The 20,693-nt window shown below is 36.4% G+C and overlaps 3 protein-coding genes, 1 long non-coding RNA gene and 1 pseudogene across 4 annotated transcripts; 2 read left to right on the top strand and 3 right to left on the bottom strand.

Moving 5' to 3' along the window:
* The first annotated feature begins 2,622 nt into the window (after positions 1-2,622).
* On the top strand, positions 2,623-3,477 carry LOC133730083 (uncharacterized). The gene is made up of 3 exons (XM_062157754.1): positions 2,623-2,758; positions 2,859-2,921; positions 3,064-3,477. Exons 1-3 carry the CDS (start codon positions 2,641-2,643, stop codon positions 3,366-3,368), a joined length of 486 nt encoding a protein of 161 aa, XP_062013738.1. The 5' UTR covers positions 2,623-2,640; the 3' UTR covers positions 3,369-3,477.
* Positions 3,478-3,900: 423 nt separating this feature from the next.
* On the top strand, positions 3,901-6,116 carry LOC133730991 (UDP-arabinose 4-epimerase 1-like; annotated as a pseudogene).
* Positions 6,117-10,113: 3,997 nt separating this feature from the next.
* Positions 10,114-11,242, bottom strand: LOC133728136 (uncharacterized). The gene is made up of 2 exons (XM_062155547.1): positions 10,932-11,242; positions 10,114-10,515 (listed from the first exon to the last, which is right to left on the bottom strand). The coding sequence occupies exons 1-2, from the start codon at positions 11,012-11,014 to the stop codon at positions 10,287-10,289; spliced, it is 312 nt and encodes a 103-aa protein (XP_062011531.1). The 5' UTR covers positions 11,015-11,242; the 3' UTR covers positions 10,114-10,286.
* Positions 11,243-12,044: 802 nt separating this feature from the next.
* Positions 12,045-13,685, bottom strand: LOC133733446 (uncharacterized). Its single transcript, XR_009857722.1, has 2 exons — positions 12,868-13,685; positions 12,045-12,473 (listed from the first exon to the last, which is right to left on the bottom strand). It is a non-coding gene; the product is annotated as an uncharacterized LOC133733446 (long non-coding RNA).
* A 2,102-nt stretch (positions 13,686-15,787) lies between these two features.
* Positions 15,788-16,997, bottom strand: LOC133732502 (uncharacterized). The gene is made up of 3 exons (XM_062160063.1): positions 16,770-16,997; positions 16,518-16,574; positions 15,788-16,228 (listed from the first exon to the last, which is right to left on the bottom strand). Exons 1-3 carry the CDS (start codon positions 16,958-16,960, stop codon positions 16,054-16,056), a joined length of 423 nt encoding a protein of 140 aa, XP_062016047.1. The 5' UTR covers positions 16,961-16,997; the 3' UTR covers positions 15,788-16,053.
* Between the last annotated feature and the right edge of the window lie 3,696 nt (positions 16,998-20,693).

Raw genomic sequence — 20,693 nt, 5'->3', positions numbered from 1 at the left:
CTATGGTCGCATTTTCTGGAACGGGAATAGGCACAAAGTCAATAGTTGTAATTGCGCTCGTGGCTACTTGGGTGATGCTAGACACATCGCCAGCCTCATTAGGCCGGGCGGCGGGAACTTTCTCGCCTTCAGTAGTAGGCTGTCGATTTCCTCCTTGCTTGGTTGTCATCTCGGTCGATGGCGGATTGGGGGAAAATTTATGGATTACCAGTTCTTCAGAAAGACCACGACAGTCTGCACGCGAGTGCGGTCTGTAACTGGAGGTCTTGTGTTTCGGGCAGTTAACGTAAACCTTTTGATAAGGGTTTGCGCTTGACTTCCCAATGGCTTTTGGAAGTCTGAATTGAATAAGTAGCTGAATTCAATAAGACACTGTGAATCAAGGTTTAGACTTGCGGCCCAAGTATAGTCGCCTAGACACAAATTTTCTTTCAAATCCTTTGGGCAACCTTACTGAAATGGCCAGGTGGGGAGGGCGAACAAAAGAGGCAGAATCCATTTTGGCATGAACTACTCCTACATAGTGGTTTAGGCCCATTTGCACGCACTTCTGGATTCAAAAACCTGTCATGAACGTTGTCCCATTTCTAGACATCATTTCACATAGGCTATACTTATTAAGATGAGAAATGTCATAAGTGTGAAGACAGTTCAACAAGTGTTAATAAAAGCCGCCCTTAACCTTAAGGGACCTGAACTAGGCACCAATAAGGAGTTTAGGCTAATATTAACAAAAGAGACTTCACCTATTCCGTTATGATTCACAACCCCTTACTAACCTCAACTTCTTAATAGTGGTGTGATTTACAGCTCGCAGTAAGTCCCACTGGGCGTGCCAAAATGTTTGGCTCCAGTTTTTCTTGAGCTGGTCAACAGTCTCTTTTCTTGTGCGGGGGTGGCAGCACCATTCGGGTACGGTCATCGGGGGTGTCCCTTGACCTGACTTCTTTCAAGCGATTGTGGACGAGGAGAGCACCAACCTCGTTGTGGGATTCTTTGTGCCTCGTGGCGAGGACTTTTGCTGAGCTTCTTCAAAATCACAATCGATACTCGATGTTGTAGATCGAGCAGAGCGAGAACCACTGGGAAGTGAGGATTTAGCTTGGCTGGAAGGTTTGGTGGCACTAACAGTCGGCTTCTGAGAATACTAGGACTGGAGTGTGACTACCGGTAAGAGAAGGAGAAGGGTTGCTCTAGAGAGGCTTGGATAATCTTAGAGATTGTTGTTGATGAATTGTGTCTTGAAGTGTTTCATTGTAACCTCTATTTATAGGCTACCATGCCAAAGTGGTTGGCCTTAAACAAATGATAGTGGAGCACTAATTGGAGATAGTGGAGCATTAATTGGAGATAGTGGAGCACTAATTGGAGATAGAAAATGATGAGTTTTGGAGTGATTTTGAATCACTTTCGACTCCTTTATTCCTTCAATTATATCTCCATCAATAATTCAGAATGGGCCTTCGACTTCTTCATATGAAATGATCCACCATGAGTGTAGATCATTCTATCCAAATTTCAGAGCTTAATTCCATGTGGTTGGGCCGGAAACACTGCTGGACTCCTTACATGTCCAGTTTTCCAGTTTTGCTTCTGCAGAAAATTGGACTGATTGTTTGAAGGCTTTCCACTTGAAACTAGCTCTGGTACTCTTCATAAGAAATGATCATTGAGATGTCTAGAACTAATCTAGAAAGTTTTAGCTCATTTGGATTTCGTTTGGTTAGTCTGCCGCCCCTCCTTCCTTGTTTAGCTCGGTTTCTCCTAGCCGAAGTAGGAAAATGTGCTAAAGTTAACTTTTCATTTCCATGCTTCCATCATTTCCTTTTCTTGCAGCTCGCATAATCTTCCATAGTAGACATTATTTAGCCTCTAAATAATATATTTCGAACTTGTCGACAATATATAGCTCGAGCCACTGACATTGACTCAATTTCTCCAAGACACGCCTTGTCAGGCCAAAATGCTCATTTTGGGTCCAAACAATGGGAAATTAAAATTCTTATCAAGTTTCATTTCCTATGTTTGGTAAAATAGGAAAAGTATTCAGGAAATACCATTTGATTTTCCCTCTAGTGTTTGGTTGGTACAGGAAAGGAAAGCAAAAACATGTCATTTAGGATTGCAAGGGGGTCGAGAAAAACTCATAAATGAAACTTATTTGATATTATTTACCAAAAATTAAAATATCATATTTAATATAAATGATTAAATACCAAAAGATGCATTGGCAATTGGTAGCTTAAATCAAAAAGTACATTCAAACAACCGTAAGCATGGTCTATGAAATTCATATACATTTTAAAAAATCCAGTGAACTACATAGTAACTTCCCATTCTGGTGTTTGGTTAGCAGAAAATAAAAAAAAAAAATTCTTTCTCTTTCTCATGAGATGTGAAATTAAATTTTTTTTTGAGTTTTCGTTACTGGGCAAGTAAGAAAATTCAAAACACAGAATAGGAATAGGAAAGTAGAGTCTCTTTTCTTGTCCTAATTTGATTAGTAATTACTTTAACCTTATTTTTTAAGAGCATAACATATGTATATATACTAAAAACCTAATCCCACAATTTACAAACCCAACTTCTATACTCTCTTGCTCTCTTTCAGGCACAGAAAACCGTCTATTTGGAAGCTTTATGTACAACCTCGTGCACCCTGTGATTTCCGGTTTGATTAAGATTTTTACATCAGGATTCCGGAGGAAGATGATCTGGAATTTTGTTGGTCTTTTCGGCTGCTTTCGAGGAAAAGAAGGTTAGTTTTTTGAGTGTTTAATTAGTATTCTCTCATCTCATGTTAACGCTCCAAGCCCTAAGCGATAACCTAACTCCCCAACTTTCTCTCTTTGACACAGACACAGCCGGAGATCCTGGACCAGAAGAGCCGGAGAAGATCCTTGAGCGCCCTCAATCTCCTGGTATGCTTTTGATTTTTGTAATTTTGTTTTAGGGGAAAGATTATCAGCAATTTCCGTGAGCCTACTTTTGTGAATATAAGGTTTTGGGAGTTCGTCATTACAATCACAGTTTTTTTTTTTTTTTTTTTTTTTTTTTTAACAGTGGAACCGCAAACAGGCAGCGACGAAGTAAAACCAAAACGTGTGTTTTGTTTGATCTGTAAAGGGAATGGCGACCACGAAACTATAAATTGCCCGGACAAATCAGAGGGATATGTAACCCTTTGTAGGATTTGTGATGACGGTCCATGTGAAAATGAGGATGATCCAGACCACAAGGAAGAACATTATGAATATCTCATGCTTTGTGACTGTTGTGGAGCTATCGGTAGACACTGGGAAGATACCTGCTCTAGGAATTGCAGCGATAACGATTGCGACTTTGATCCTCCTTCTTGGCTCCAATAAGGCCAATACCACCTTAGCTAGCTCCTCTTGGATTATTTATTTAGTTTAGATCTACCAAATTCGTAAATCAATTGTACGACGTTGGCTTCAATTTCAAATCTGCTATTAGCTTGTGGTTTATTTGTTTGTTTGATAAAGATCGACATTCATGATGAAATTCAAACACTATCTAGATGTGTAGCTATCTATTCAGTGTTTGTGTGTGTGCGCGTCATTTTAATCTTCATTACAATAGGGAAGAAAACAGTTACATGATCGAGAGAAGCTAGTTGTACCGTTATAAATGTTAATATAGAATCATACCCGTCCACCAAAATCACATGGCCATTATATACAAAAACATAAACAGGCAGTGCCAATAATTCATTATCTTAGTCTGTTATCTGTACAAGTGTATTATCATATGCTTATTGTTTTATACATCAAACCATACAACAGACACTAATACCTGTATCAAAGCTGTGGTAGATATGAAAATTTTGTTCTCTGTCATGGTCAGGTTCCAATCAATCCGTAGGTAAAAGACAAGAAGATGGCAGAAGATATCATACTGGATTTTTCCAAGAACTCAAACATGGCAGTCATGATCTTACAGTATAGTTGAATCCTGGGTTTTTATACCTCAGCTTTAAATTGTTTGTTATGTTCAGCTGCTTAATCGGAAGCAGTATATGTTCCCACCATCACTAACATATAGGATCAGATCCTGAGGGAAGATTAGGAGAGGCTGCTCGTCCTAAGCTACACGAGTGGGGCCGAATATCTGGAGCTTGTTTTGATGCAGCTCGAGGAATTATTTCTGGACTGAAGGTACTTCATCTCCTTCCACTTCCACCCTTGACCCTTCTCGCCTAGAGTTGTGAAGGAAAAATACTCTCCTAGTCTTTATATTGTAGAAGTGAATTCCTTTATTCATGTTTTCTAGGTCAGAGGAATAGATTATGCGACACCTGATGGCACTTGCGTGAGGGACTATATTGATGTCACTGACCTGGTTGATGCTCATGTAAAGGCTCTTGCCAACGCACAGCCAAGTAAAGTTGGCATCTACAATGTGGGAACTGGAAAAGGTTGGGAAATCCACCTTCTTTCTTAAATTTCATTTTTCTCCTTTCCTTGAATTTTCCCTTCCGCCTCTCACTAATCATAATTTTTTAAATCACTTTGATAACAGGTAATTCAGTGAAGGAGTTTGTGGAAGCATGTAAGAAGGCGCAGGGGCTGATATAAAGGTTGAATATCTAGGTCGAAGGCCAGGGGATTATGCTTAAGTTTATAGTGATCCTTCCAATATAAGGGAAGAGTTAACCTGGACAGCTCAGCACACAGATCTTCAACAGAGCCTACAGATTGCATGGATATGGCAACAAAAAAAAAAAAAAAAAAACATTTGAACGGTTATGGTTCTTTAAATATTATGGCTTGAGAAAATGTCAAAGATATTGAAGTGGAAAGAAATATGGTTTAGTGATGTTGCTCCATTGAGTTGAACATGCACATCTTTTACTTGGAGTCTTGTAGAAGTGCAATGGGGGCAACTAGAAAATCTCTCTCTTTGTTCATATCTAACACGATTAGGCCTGTGTGTATTTCTATTTCTCTACTTTGTTCATGCCCAAAAAGAAAGTGAGAGGTCGTGTAGATGATTTGAACAGAGAGTAATTTTTATTATAAAAGACATAATTAATGAGTTTGTAATAACCAACATGTGTAAAGTATAAACATAAATGGCCATGAGGTAGTGATGCCGTCAAATTTCAATATATTTTACATTTCATTCGTCAATCATGTTAAATTTACAAAATTTGGCTAGAAATCGACTCTTCTCTTATTCTGGATTTTATTAAGTCTATCCCTGCTAACACTCCGATTTCTTTGAGAACATCCGGACCACCTGGACTTGTTACTACTATTACTTTCATTTTCTTGTTGCTAATATGGTCTTCACTGACTTAGAGCTAGCTCTTTTTTCCCTCTAGCTACCTCCTGGAGTTGGAGATGATCAACTTTATTTGCTGGTTAATTTATAATCCCTACAACAGTACCCAAATTAATCTAGCTAGTGAGAGTGTGTTCTGTTCTCCACTATCATAATAACAGAAAGTGAAATCATAGAGTTTGGTGAAGAGCAATGAATGACGGTGTTGGTTGAAAAAGCAATGAATGTTAAAGACTGTTGGGTGAGAGCAATGAATTGCAACTCAGGTTTTGGGAGAAACTGCATGGCTTAGTTAGCTCTATCCTTAACAAACTAATGAGATCTCATTTGAACTGTGGAATTACTTCAACTCATTGGTCTTGGCCAATTCCAATCAGAACTGCGTTACAAAATGTTGAATGATTTCAACTCGCGCGTTTGTTTATTTTTTTTTTATTGAATGAAAGAACTTCATTAATAATGTTCAATTACATGGTGGTCGTGTTGGTAATCTGGGCCTAGGTCTACCTCAAGATTTTTTTTATGATGTGGTAAAAAAGGGTATCACCGATATAGCAAATGTGGGTCTAGTCTCCTTCCAATTACTCGTCCCAACAAAAGAGTGTCATCCTCGCTATTGTATGAGCAGTTTGGTTTCATTTCCTCTAGATCTTCCTCCATGTAATTGCTTCAAAATCTCGCACCAAAAGTTTGATCTTATAAAAAATTGCACCCTCCATACTTGGGTCCAAAAATGTATTTTTGCTGTTTCGTTTTTATTATTGTGTAGTGTGTTGACCAAGTTTCGTAAGTTTACTACTGCAATTTAGTTGCTCTTTTTTGTTTTCTTTTTTTGTTTATATGCGACTTCAATTTGGTTGTAGTACTAGTGCATTGACAATTCGGAGGCCTGTATGAAAATAACCTCCGTGCAACATTGCTTTCCATGAAAATACTGGAACAAAAAATACATAAATAAATAACTTTTTTTTTTTTTTAGCCCTTCCCCTTATTTGAATTTATTAAAAAGTAAGAAGAAAAGTAGCAACTTAGGAGGAGAACGAAACCAAACCTTCCTACAAAAATAACAAAAAGAAATAAGCTATTGTAATCGAAATTGTAATGCATATCCAATTGGTCACTCTGACAATGCGCTAAAATAAAAAATGGAGGAGCATCCCACCATACCATATTAGGAGAAGTCGTACCATAAATTCGTCATAGCATCAGCTACCTTATTACATTCGCGAAAAATATGTGATACACGAAAAGTCATTTGAGAAATCTAGTATAAGCAATTGAGCCAGCTAATAATACGAAGTTGTCAGGGGACCAACAAAGGAGACTTAATAAAATCCAGAATAAGAGAAGAGTCCATTTCTAGCCAAATTTTATAAATTTAACATGATTGGCGTATGAAATGTAAAATATATTGAAATTGGATGGCATCACTACCACATGGCCATTTATGTTTATACTTTACACATGTTGGTTATTACATACTCATTAATTATGTCTTTTATAATAAAAATTACTCTCTGTTCAAATCATCTACACGACCTCTCACTTTCTTTTTGGGCATGAACAAAGTAGAGAAATAGAAATACACACAGGCCTAATCGTGTTAGATATGAACAAAGAGAGAGATTTTCTAGTTGCCCCCATTGCACTTCTACAAGACTCCAAGTAAAAGATGTGCATGTTCAACTCAATGGAGCAACATCACTAAACCATATTTCTTTCCACTTCAATATCTTTGACATTTTCTCAAGCCATAATATTTAAAGAACCATAACCGTTCAAATGTTTTTTTTTTTTTTTTTTTTGTTGCCATATCCATGCAATCTGTAGGCTCTGTTGAAGATCTGTGTGCTGAGCTGTCCAGGTTAACTCTTCCCTTATATTGGAAGGATCACTATAAACTTAAGCATAATCCCCTGGCCTTCGACCTAGATATTCAACCTTTATATCAGCCCCTGCGCCTTCTTACATGCTTCCACAAACTCCTTCACTGAATTACCTGTTATCAAAGTGATTTAAAAAATTATGATTAGTAAGAGGCGGAAGGGAAAATTCAAGGAAAGGAGAAAAATGAAATTTAAGAAAGAAGGTGGATTTCCCAACCTTTTCCAGTTCCCACATTGTAGATGCCAACTTTACTTAGCTATGCGTTGGCAAGAGCTTTTACATGAGCATCAACCAGGTCAGTGACATCAATATAGTCCCTCACGCAAGTGCCATCAGGTGTCGCATAATCTATTCCTCTGACCTAGAACACTGGAAATTAAAGCCGGTGACATGGGTTGTGGAGGTGCTGCATCGATGACAGCGTGGGTCATGTTATTTTAGTTTGCAATTTAAACAGTTACTGCATGTATTAGGGGAAGTGACTGGGTGTCAAGTACTGCATGCATATCTGTCGTCATATTTTTCATATATAACCATGAATTTGTATAATTGTAGAAACAGGATTTAAGTACAACTTATCTTAGCCCATGGCCAAGGAAAGAATTTAAGAACATATACAATGAAGTACGTTAAATACATGACAACAGACACAGGTGTAGAGATATAGAGAATGTTATGGAGCAACTGAACATTACATGACGACATTATACAGGACGTATATTTCGAGCTTGAAACAGTTTATTTTCAGTGTTTACATAATAAATTAAGGATTAAACTTATTACAAGTATAGTTCAATTCCCTTTTTCTTTGTTGGGGGTATACGATCATTCAATTATGTATAGTTCCATAATTTGACACAAACATCAAAGTCACTTGTAGCATATTAAAGCAGATAGACCGTACGTAGCATAGTGATCAATCATGCATAATTGCACATCCCCAACCCCAAAACACAAAACTCCCCTTTCCACCGCAATGCTTTTCGTCAAACGATGCATTCACGCATTTCCCCCTGCAGCAAATCTCAGTGTACTTGCACTTGTACCCGCACATCCCGCAATTCAATCTATCCGTCTTCAAATTCACACACTTCTTCTTGCAGCAGTCAGGCCCCGGGCTCTTCTTCAGACGACAAACCCTAGGTAACTTGTCGCAAGTCACGCTCGCCAACAGGTTCTGCCGGGTCAGGAAGCGGCTTACCCCTCTAAAGAAGTTGTTGCTTCTTGCATTTCAGACACTGTTGATTCGGTATTTTGAATTTGCATTTCTTCATTGTTGTAATCGTCTAGATATTCAGCTGAAACAATGGCCATTGTTGCTAGGAGTACTATAAAGGAGACGTTCATCAATGGGATCGGAAATGGTAATGCTTTGTAGGGAGAGATGAGATTATAGCTAGGAGTAGTAGTACTAAGGTTGAATATGACATGGGGTTTTATAGGAAGAGTTGGGGACGTTGACAATAGGAAACTTGATGTACAAGTTTTGCTTTATCTGTGTGGTGGTCTAGATTCATTACACTACTTACATATTACTGTATATGTTTGATCTTACAAGAAGCGAAATCACTTGATTGGGCACGGAGAAAAGTGGGGACAGCTTATTCCTCAATTTAGTCAACTTCTTTTACTCTTTCATCTTTGCTTTCATTTACCTCGATTTAGGTCTTTACCCATTCTCTGAAGTCTTAACACCACCTTTCTCATATATATCACTTTTCTTATCTTCATCCAGTTCTTTGACCCCCAACAATTTCTCAACACTCGCAGCTTCAGTACGTGGCCGGATTCCTCTGGCCTGTTAGTTTCATTTGCTACTATTTCGGTGCCATTAGGCACGTGTTTCATCACCCATGATAAAAGTCTACATTTTTGCATATATAGTGAGATTTTATGATTCTAATGGTTAAGAATGTTGACATTTACACAGCCAAACTAGCTATTTGACTTTGAAGACTCTCTTCTGCCAATTGTTTCTCTATATCTCAGTAAAGATATTATATCACACATGCAAGCTTCCTAATAATGGGTCATTTTCAACTTTCCAATCTGAGGGCTACGTTATATTGTCCCCTAACAAATGGTAACAGCTAGCAAGATTTGAAGTTTTAATTGATTGCGGTTACTTGGATAAAACGGTAACAACTACCCTTTCTTTGAAAGTAAAGGTGACAAAATGATATCAGAAAGACAAGGTGATTCATATACACATTTCCTGGGACGGTGGAATACACGTTTCCTTATAATTGTAGAAAGGGAACAAAAAAGTCACTCAGGGTAACTTTGAAAATATCAGTGACTGCGTGTTGATGAGTAAAGAAGCAACAACTGGAAACTGTGTACCTTCCCTTCCTATCTGCTTTGTTACCAACTTACCATATGGATACGATATACATGTGTGTGTGTGTAATATTTCTAGAAAGCTATCATATTTTATGTCACGAAGTAAACGCAAAAAGTACAAAATTGTTTCTTGGAATAGTTCAATGTACGTATATGACTTCTTCTCACTTACGATTTGTTGGTATTGCATTGGAGAAAAGTCAGTATTTTAATCTTCACAGGAATTAGCGGACAAGTGAGTTCCCGCGCGATCAATAAAATCCCTTCATTGGTACTTAAGAAATGAGTGTAAAGTATACTTAAATTTCTCGAACTTACTTGACTGATTGTCCAAGTCCTAATTCACTGTTGTTGTCATTTGTTGTGTTATATAGAATTTTACATAAATTGATCTTTAACCATTTTATTGAAGAATCAGATTAAATACTATATGCATACATCAGTGAAAGATCAGCAGATATTATGGTGAAACATTGGTTGTATATGCCTATTTTATGCATTTATGCACAGTCGATTGATGAATGTACGCGCTTCTTGAATATTGTTGTTAGCTGTTTATTGTTTCAAAATGGGAGATCTAATTAATAACGATAATTTTTTCGATCAACCTCAATAATATACCACACGTAAGCTCATCAAGCACAAGCTTTATTCCAAACCATTCATACATCTAATATACGAGGTGCAATGGCAAACCAAAAAAATCTTAATAAACCCATCACGTACTCCCATGCATCCATGTCGGAACCTTATTCATTACTAATCGGAGACTCATCTGAGCTTCCATAATCATTGACTTGTGCTGGAATTGGCTCCTCCACGATTTCATCTTCGTTGATATACATGTTGTTTGAGGTGTTGACATCTTTCTGCTCCTGATCGTCCTCATCTGTAATAGTATCACCTTCAGGTATGAGATTGATCTGTGGACCGCTTCCTGTACCAAGACCTGGCAATACGGGTCCAGAAGCACATCGACTGTTAAAACAAACAAACAAAACCGTAAGCAATAAAATCTAACATTCAACATGCGTGCATTGACTAGTAGAAGAACTATCGATAACTTCATTTCTGCAGAAACTGTATTCCATTTAGAATAAACAGTAGGGTTCCTAAATGATCAAGAGACTTGCTCAGATCTTGGTATTAAATCCAAAGGCTAGGTGGCCAGAAATTCTCTAATCACTCTGGATCACCTAATAACTAGGTGAACGGAACCGTTTAAGAAATTATTGTCATGCAGTAATATTTCACTGCAAGATAGTAATCTTCGATGGATTATGGTCTTTTTAAGACTAAATAACTGCATTGTGGACGATCAACCTACAATTTTGTACTGAAAAACGAAACAAAACCAAAGTCCAAATATAAGAATTCTGTACTGAAAAACTTACACAGGAGTAATTCTCCATTGCATGGTGTTCAGTATGGGTACTCGAGGCATGAGCTTAGACATGAAGGCTCTAACAACAGCCATCGAAACTATAAAAGAAACTTTTGTATTGTTTTTTTTTTTTCCTGTAGAAGTCAAAATCTTCAAGATCTTTGTGTGGCAAGACGGAACTAGAAGATTTATAGGCTACTAGTTGCAACAATGGTCGCACTTGTATGTCTAATTAGTTGAATAATAAGACAGAAGTAAATAATGTTTAGTTTTGATGAAGATGGTGAAAGGTAGAAGACGAAGAAGAAGCAAGAAAACGAAGAAAGCTACTGATATTTCTCTGTTTTGTTACAAAGGTCTAATCCTATTTATACTCTACTGTTGACCTTGCTTCTGTTGACTGTTGACTTTGGCTCATATTATTCTTCATCTTATCAAATAAAACTAAACTATCACTTAGACATTGTCTTAAACTCAAGACTGACTGAGAACCCGTTTGGCAACTGCTAAAGCACTTTTGCTAGAAGGCTAGAAGCAGAAATAAATTGCTTTTAAGACTACCTAGAAAATTGCTTCTATGGCTGAGAAAGTACGTACTTATATATATATATATATATATATATATATATATATATTACGTCATTTCTAACCATTGCCAAACAAGCTATTAGTATACTTTGTAGTTTTTATCAAGTATTAATATTTGGTGTTTCATAGCTTCTATTAAATTTGATTACGAAATTTTATAAACGATGTGAAAGAGTCATCACTTAAATGATTTTATTTATATCTCATAATATAAGATGTCGATCCATGATGTAACTATCACCCTAGGGTTATTATTTTGCCTATTATGAATCATGACATCGATCATATTTCACTTAATACATTATATGTATTATATATAGGAAAACTTGACCGTAGTCAATCTATTTATCAAATGAGAGAAAATTAAGGCTCACTTTGGGATTGCTGTGCTGTGGTCAGAAGTGCTTTTAGTTTTGCTGTGAGAAGAAGCAGCGAGTGTTTGGTAAACTGTTTTTCAAAAGTGTTGTGAGAATGAAAAGTAGTTTGAAGGTGTTTGGTAAATTGAATCTAATTCTAATTGAGAGGAATACTAAAAGTACTTCTAATGGAGAGGAATCTCATTAAGAAGCTTGTATGATACAAATGGGAAAACCGTAGTCTCATAAGAAAAAAAAAAATAAAACTTGCTTGATTAGAATCCCCCCAAGTTCTCAATTAACAACATCATGAAAAGATAAATTATTCAAGAAAATCTATCTAGCTGAGGAAGACCTTCAAAAATGAAGGTTGCCTAACGTAACAGATTCAAAGAATGAGTTCCATTGCCTTTTCTTTGAGTTTTGCACTAAAACACCGCCTCAAAGTTGTTGCTGGTTAACAAATTGGATCTTGGAGATAGGATCCTCACAACTCAAATCATGGACAGCTTCTCTTTCATGTCATGATCACATAAATGCATCACCTTGTAACTTCTAGAGTAACAAAACTCTCTGATGCCCTCAACGCCAGAAAAATTGCAAGCATCCTATAATTAGACAATAATAGGAATTGAGTATGATCTATATATGTAAAAAAACTACTTAAAGAAAAGGGGTGTAAGGGGTTCAAACTTCAAATCCCTGAAAGATGTACTATGCATATAGGGCTTAAAGAAAACAACAAACCAGAGTATTTGTGAAGCAAAAATCACACAAAAGAGAGCCAGGAATCTGGAAACTAAACTCCTTCTCAGTAACTAAGTTCTCAATTAATAATAGCACTGCTAAGCTAACAGATGATGCATGAAATTTCAAACTATAATAATTCTCTCAAAGCAACAAAGACCCAGATCAAGATTTATCATTCTTTCTTATAAATTCAGTCAATTCATCACTATCGCATCTGCGTTTCAATCAAACCATGTAAAGAATAAAGTCTACCTGTTTCAAGAATTAGAGCAAGTCTTATGAAAGGCTTGGAGACTGAGATTGCTAGCAACAGTGAGAACCAATCCAATGCCTAGACCTTCAAACAGAGAAGTTGTGTTCCACTTTCTGAAATGCCCAAATATTCCTCCACCCACCAGCAACAACCTGTAGAGGATCGTGAAGCAGAAATCGTGCATTTCTCAAACTGGGTCTGGGCTTGTTTTTCTGGGTAAACTCGGATTCATGGGAAATTTCAAATTTGTAAGCTTTCACAAACCAAATGCCTGTACTGTATTTGTGCCTGAAATGAGGCTGAATGCTCTTCAAAAGGTGATCAGAAGTGGAAGTCCTCTCTCAATTTTCTGATAAGGATAAATGATGCTGCTCAAATTTTTTCAGCGACAGCAAAAGAAGGAGGAGGAGAAGGCGATCAGTAATAGAGGCGAGGCAATTCATTAATTTCTCCGTGTTTTTCATTCTTCCCGCAGAAGCTGTTTTCAAAAGCTACGAAATGTAGCTTCTCAATTTCCGCTGTTGGAAGAAGCTAGAGTGACCAAAAGCTGATATCAAGGATTTTACCTAACAGCCTACAATAGACCCAAAAGCACTTTTGATCCCAAAAGCAATTTAGGAATCAATCCCAAACTGGGCCTAAGTTGGATTGATTTTTTTTTTTTTTTGAAGGGGTTTGGAACCCAGCCAAGCTGGGAGGCTCATCTCCACGCCTGACTTATTATATTAATATTAGAAATAAGCATAGAGGAGGATATGTGACCTTGACCTCTAGCAGTAGTACAAGAATCCTCATAGAGTACATCCCGGATAATCACAGGAGACTCCTCTAACCAAATATCATCTAGATAGTTCAAACTAGCAAGGTGAGCTAATCTATTTGCTACACCATTTGCTTCACGGAAGATATGTCTAATCTGAATAGAGTGTAAATATGTCAAATATGACTTACAGTCATCGATAATGCGCCCTACCTCATATCGATCTTCCACATTCAGTTGCAATGCAGCCACCACAAGTGAATGTTGGCTAGGTCAGACATCGACATGTCGGTATCATATGTGTGTAAATTTATCAAATATATTTTGACTTTGTACATGGTGTCGTATTTTGATTAGTCTTGGTCCCAGGCTTTAATCATGACTAGCTTACTTGATTGTTAAATTAGAACTTTTGATCTAGTCGTCCTGTACGTACGCGTCGTCATCGATCTCTTTTGAGTTTTGAACGTGATTCAGTCAAATAAACCAAAGTGGAAATCAATAGTAGCACCATTTTTTTTTTTTTTTTTTGGAATAACAAGACTAAAAAATTGCACTACAAAGAGACTAAAAAATTGCACTACAAAGAGATAGCTAGCTGCGGGATCACAAAGACTTGTCAAACATTAACAAGGAAATTAGTAGACCAGACACAATTTTGGGACACAGTATGGCCTAGGTTAAGTTATTGATAGTGTCATAGTTCATCACCTAGGATAGGGATGGCAAAAATCCCCAGCGGGGCGGAGCTTCATTGGATACCCGCCCCTAATGGAAGGAGAATTCGGGGACAAATGGGGGATGGGGATGGGGATGGGGATCCCCAATCCCCACTATCTAAGATTGGGGATGGGGCGGGGATGGTATTGTGATCTCCATCCCCAAACCCGCCCCAATAATATATACATATATTTAACTTATATATATATTTAATTTATTGTTTATAATATAAATCGCAAATATATACATTTATTATTTTACTTTAATATCTACACTTTTATTTTAATGATGTTTTGACTTTTGCACTCATTGAATTATGATTTATGAATTTAATTATATTTTAAATTTATTTGTTGTAGATTTTGATTTTAAAAAAGACAATATGAGAAAAAATTATTTTATTTATTAAATTCTTATTGGGGATTTGGGGCGGGTTTGGAGACTTAGTCCCCAATGGGGATGGGGACGGGGAATCCCCAATATATTTTTATTGGGGATTGGGGCGGGGATGGGGGTAGAGAATGACCCTGGGGATGGGGATGGTATTGTGATCCCCATCCCCAACCCGCCCCATTGCCATCCCTAACCTAGGATAAACAGTATGATCTAGCAGAAAAAATAAATGAAAGGGTTAAACGCTAGTAACTAGCATCAACTATAAACTATACCATAGATAGAGAAAAGTAATTATCATTTCGAGATTTTCATATTCTGCTGAGAATTACTGATATCTTGTTACTTAGTCCATCAGCTGCATATGATCATTATCAGAGCAGCTTAATTAGTTTACACATGCACAGATGGTTCCCCATGGACTTATGAGGTTTACACATCAAGAACTTTGGAACTATTTAGGTTTGTTTTCCCACATAAATTTTAGACTTCTGGAAGGCGGGCCAGACATTATATTCTGCAATAAGGGAGCTAATTAGTAGGTATGTACGTATGAACTTATCTTTAAAGATACATGACATTGATAATTGTTGATAGTACTTAGTCCACTTAGAAAAAGATAGTTTTGTGTTATTATATGCATCAATTTATTATCACTTTATTAGGAATGTACGTATTTGTTATTATAGCTGCATGTATCTACGTATATTGTTATATTTGATCCATTAGATTTCTATTCCATTTTTGTTAGGTAACTAATGGGAACTCTTGAATCGGAAATAGTTTCTCCACTTTTCATACTAATTCCAGGTATGTAAAGAAGCAGCCACACACTCAAAATTATTCATTGCATCGTGCTCCTGTTCAAGTCTGTTTTTCATTTTTAGTTATTCAGTAGATCAACTACACATCAAGACGAATTCTGGCTTCACATGTAGCTTTAAACTTAATTAATTTAATTAACAGCTGTAGCTACCTATAGTTTTTTTTTTTGGCGTAACCAATATATGAACGTACTATTTCTAAAAGCCTCTAACCGATCTATATTCGATACACAAAGTAATAACTCCACAGACAAAGAGACACAATACTTCATTATTCATATATAACATGTCACATCTAAAAACAGTACTTCTGAAACCAAATTCTCCACAGAACTTCATTAACTTTATAGAAGAAAGACTTGATTCATATTATTATGCTAGTCACGAGTCATCATGACATGCATAATGCATTACTAAATATATATATATATATATATATATATATATTCAGTAGCTAGCTGCTTATATTTTTGGTGATATTAATTGGTCTAGCTAGCCACGGTCTTTTTTGTAGTAGCGTTGGCTTCTCCGGATCCTTTACTTTTCTTGCCAGTCCTCTCAGAGTTTGAGCTGCTCAAACCCGAAACCTTTTGCTCCGATGATGTTGTCTGATTAATTTTTGGACCACTTCCTGTGCCGAGGGATTGCTTTTCAACACATGTTCTGCACGCATGAACCAAACTTCAGGTCAATATTTACTTAATTAATAACCAGAACAAAAAACTATTATTAATTGATTTCCGGTCAACATGTAAGAATATAAGATGCTTTACAAATTATGATCATAATAGATGTAATAATGGGAGCCTCTTATGATTCGGAAATCTCGATCTGGTATATCATACGGTCAAGAAATGAAAATGAGAATAGAAAGACAAGAACTAAATGAGCTGCCTTATATTATATATCTGAAGAAGAGCCTGATAGATTTTGTGTTCATCAGCAAACTTACATAAGGGATTGACTAATCTTCCGGGAATGTTTAAGACCGTGGTGCTGCGTCTGCAGCCTGCAACACGTACATAATCAATATATCAGCTTAATTGGTTTTAATTTAGCTATAATTAAGTTAGACTAACGTGTGTGTTTGGGCCACAAGATCGAACTGGGATTTCAGTTTCCTCAGAACTCTTTTTAGAGCCGAACAATATGAACAGAAATTCCTTGAGAATTTAGGAAACAGAAGATGATCGCGTTCACTTACATAGTCATGGCTTTTTGTTGATAGGACTTGCAACTGGGAATTTGGAGCGTGTTGGGTTTTGGAGCCCCAAGGATGAAGCCACGGATAGCTAGAGCCATATTGATGAGCAGACTGATATATTTGAAAGGGGAAAGAAACTTTCTTTCTTTCTTACAGTAAAGTGATGCAGATAATGAGTCTATGGAGATCATTCGAATCTGATCGATATATTTATAGAGGGAGCGAGAACAAGTACTGAATATTCAATTATGCACGGCTTCTGTAGTAGTGCCGCAATAATGTGCATGTAGTATTGCACCTTTCGTTCTACTTTCCTCCCTTTTGACATTTTTGCCCCTCTGACCATAGAAGACGTCAAGATGATAAGGACACTTGTCTCTTCCCTCTCTATGATTGAGTTGGGGTCTTGGAGATTTGCGAATGTATATATTTCAATATATTCGTGTATAATACTTTAGGTTAATTATCAAAAATCAAGTACTTTTCATATTGGTTTAGGAAATAGAAGTGTTATTTCAAACACAAATATGTACAAATATAATGCGAGTATTATATAAAATTACATCGAATCATTTTAAGTTACAATCTTATATTACTTCAATTCTTTTTGTGAGTCGAAGTATTATATACAGAAGAAATAGTCTATAATTAATTGTGTAAGCGAGAAGACACGAACAAAAAAATGTGGGTTATCTTTGTGGCCGTACCATAGTCACTATCAATTGTAAGGTACGGTAGCTACATTGGTATTCATTTTGGTATACGTGTCTCCTTTCTCTAATATAGAGTCATAAATATTAGTTCTATTCATTTGTATGGTAATTTAGAGCAGGCAATTTCGATAATACAAGTAGCATTCAGTACTTGCGCTAAATAAACAGATAGGGAAAGTAGTCCTAAATGACAAGGAGGGCCGGAAGGGGGGACTTTGTCCGCCACTTATTCTTATCTTTTTCTTTTTCTTTTTCATGAACATGCATGGGGGACCTTGTCATGAGGATTGAATCGAAGTATTATTCCCATTGTTATTCAATTCAAAGTTCAAACAATACGTGCAAGACTTTCCAGTCTTTGACATAAACAAAGATTAACTAATGACTTTGACCGTTGATTTAGTTGAACATGACTCACTCAGTCATTCTACGAAGTGACCTGGCTAGTGCTTAATTTGTTTTCTAGGGTTTATTGACTTCGTACCTTTGTACATGTCAATTAATCAAGCAGAGTTGGGCTGCAATTAAGTAGTACCTTAGTTAACATTTTTAAATCAATGATCTTGATAATCAAATACCACAGACGTACAACAAATAGTTTATTTCATTATTTGGAAATGATGGGTAGGCTGTAACCCACTACCTGAAAAGTCGTTTTCAAGTCTGTAGTTTATTGAACAAAGAGGATTGCAATGAGGAATATAATCTGTTCCCAAATACTTGGGCCCTCTAGTGTGTATATTTATACTGATTAAACAAATGTGTAGTGAAGCTTATGATTCATGTGGGATGGCTAGCTAGCTATAATCCACTGTGCCCGTACGTAGTGCTTCATATTGGTTCATTGTTTTGTGACTTTTGTCAATTCCCTCCTTCATCCTTCATGGCTCATCTTTTGTTATGAACCAAAAACCTGTTAGTGTTTCTAATCATTCAAAGTTTGTGCATTGTTGCATGATGAACCAATTGCTAGCTAGCTAGGTGGTGAAACATAGAAATGGAGAAGGAATGTATATACAAAAGTGAATGACAAGAAAAAGTCCTACAAAAAATTAGAGCTAACTCCGAATCTCTAATCACATATGTTATATTAAAGTTGTGTACGTATAACCTATATAGTACAACAAAACATTGATCTCGACCTAACTTGGAGGTCACAAACTCTGACTTTATGAGTAACACGCTGACTAATAGTGGAGCCAGCTTATCAACACACTTTGGGGGCTAATACGTTTATTATTTTGAAATATTTTTAAAATGTTGCATAAATTTTGGAATAATTCTAAGGTATTTAAGAGAATTTTAGAAAAGGTTGGGAGAGCTGATTCTAACTCCTAATTATATCCCTAAACCGTAATAAGACAAATTAAGGTCCTCTTACTGGAATCTAATGACGGGTTGAATTGCTTAATGAACAGGGAATAAATGCATAGTGAATTAGCTAATTGACAATATTGAATGGTGGTTTCTTAGTCACTTTATTATGAATATCAGTGGTTAATTGTCCCGTGATGACCATGATTTCTTTAGGCAATCAGGAGAAAATTAGTTTATACACAATTTTATCATAATAGCTTAATAGTTAATTATGATAGATAAATTATTGATCTATAGAATATTATTTCTCATTGAATACGACAAGCTAGTGTTTGGTATGCGTGATATATATATGTGTTTGTGTCTGTGTGTAATTTCATGTATGAATATTATTATATGAGAAAGGATGTTTACTCTTGTCTGCAATTAAGTTGATTTTTCTTTCCCTCTCTAGTCCATTTATCTACACTGAAATTGGATAAGTCTTTTATAAACCAAAGCACATACAAAAAAGAAAAGCATAGTTTGCTAGCAATATTTAGGAAAAAACTTCGCTAACCAGCCCTGGTCAGCAAGGGCTGCCCATGGCTAATTAAAACCCTACACATAAGACACCTTTTTGCCTCTTCCTTTGCTTCACCTCCCAAATCTACCGCAGGTTTACTCATTTTACACTTATTACTAGGGAAACATAGTGGGCCCATATTTTGAATTTGTTTGTTATAATATGATTGCAGTCTATTCATCCTCAATGCTCAAAGGTAAGCAGTTAAGTTTTACTATTCATAATTTCGATCGTTGACAGACTTGAATTAAATGCTATTTGCAAAAGCACTAGCAAAGAATTGAAAACAGAAAGAGAAAAGTTGAAAAAATTGAAAGACTATAGAGAAAGTCTTAACAGAGAAACTCCCAACTACTGGGATATTATTTATAGACTCCAAACCAGGATCTATAAATTAGAAGAAAATATTGATAATCTTTTATATGTACTTGAAGAGGAACAAAGACCTCTTGACTACCTGAGCATTGGTTAGATCCGCAATTCACTGGTATCAAAGCTTGTAAAATAGCTCAGCAGGAGAATCCCCGATGGAGACAATGTCTGATTTAATAATAGAGAGACTGAATTCTCTATTAAAATCTTCTGATGAAAAATATCAGGTCCTGCAGAAAGAGATTTCTAGATATCAAGAACATCTAGAAAAAATTCCTGTTATAATCCACCAATTGGAAAAATTGGAAAACAAACTGGATTATATCAAAGATCTTCCAAAAACGGAAGAAGAAAAGCTAACAAGTGTTAGTAGAAAAATCAATGAACAGCAAAAAACGCTGGATTCTATGAAAAATATACTGAAGGACAAGAAAGTGCCTACAGTAAAAAAGAAAGCTAATGGATTCAAACCATTAGAAAGACCAGAGAATCCTGTTCCAAACTTGATTTTTCTGAATCCCTCAACTAGTTCTACTAGTATTCGGTATGAAAACCCGAAAGAAACTCGAGATGTCAATATGATGAGCATCTTCGGGAAAAAGAAAGGAGTACAACTCCTAAATGCTGAAGAATTTGAATACAATGAAATCGAGCATGAGGTAAAAAACGCCTCAATTCCAAAGCTAGATTTCAAGCAAATATACAAAAGGGGAACGTTTGACCTGATGGACAGCCATCATTTCAAATTGCTGGAATTTACAACCCCCTCTACAACAGGAGAAACAGATCTACTACTGATCACTCCCGCAGAAGTCGCCAGAGCAAAAGCAAAAAATTATCAATTTATGCATATTGGAGCAGTCCAAGTAGGCATAAAACTTTTAGCTCGAGAAGGCATAAACTGTTCAGTTCTATGTGTCTTACAAGACAATAGACTGGAAGATTTTCAAGCTAGTC

This window comes from Rosa rugosa, chromosome 2 (genome assembly GCF_958449725.1).
Source record: "Rosa rugosa chromosome 2, drRosRugo1.1, whole genome shotgun sequence".
NCBI classification, from domain to species: domain Eukaryota; kingdom Viridiplantae; phylum Streptophyta; class Magnoliopsida; order Rosales; family Rosaceae; genus Rosa; species Rosa rugosa.
The sequence above is the reverse complement of the archived record's forward strand: the minus strand, read 5'-3'. Positions and strand labels throughout refer to the sequence as shown.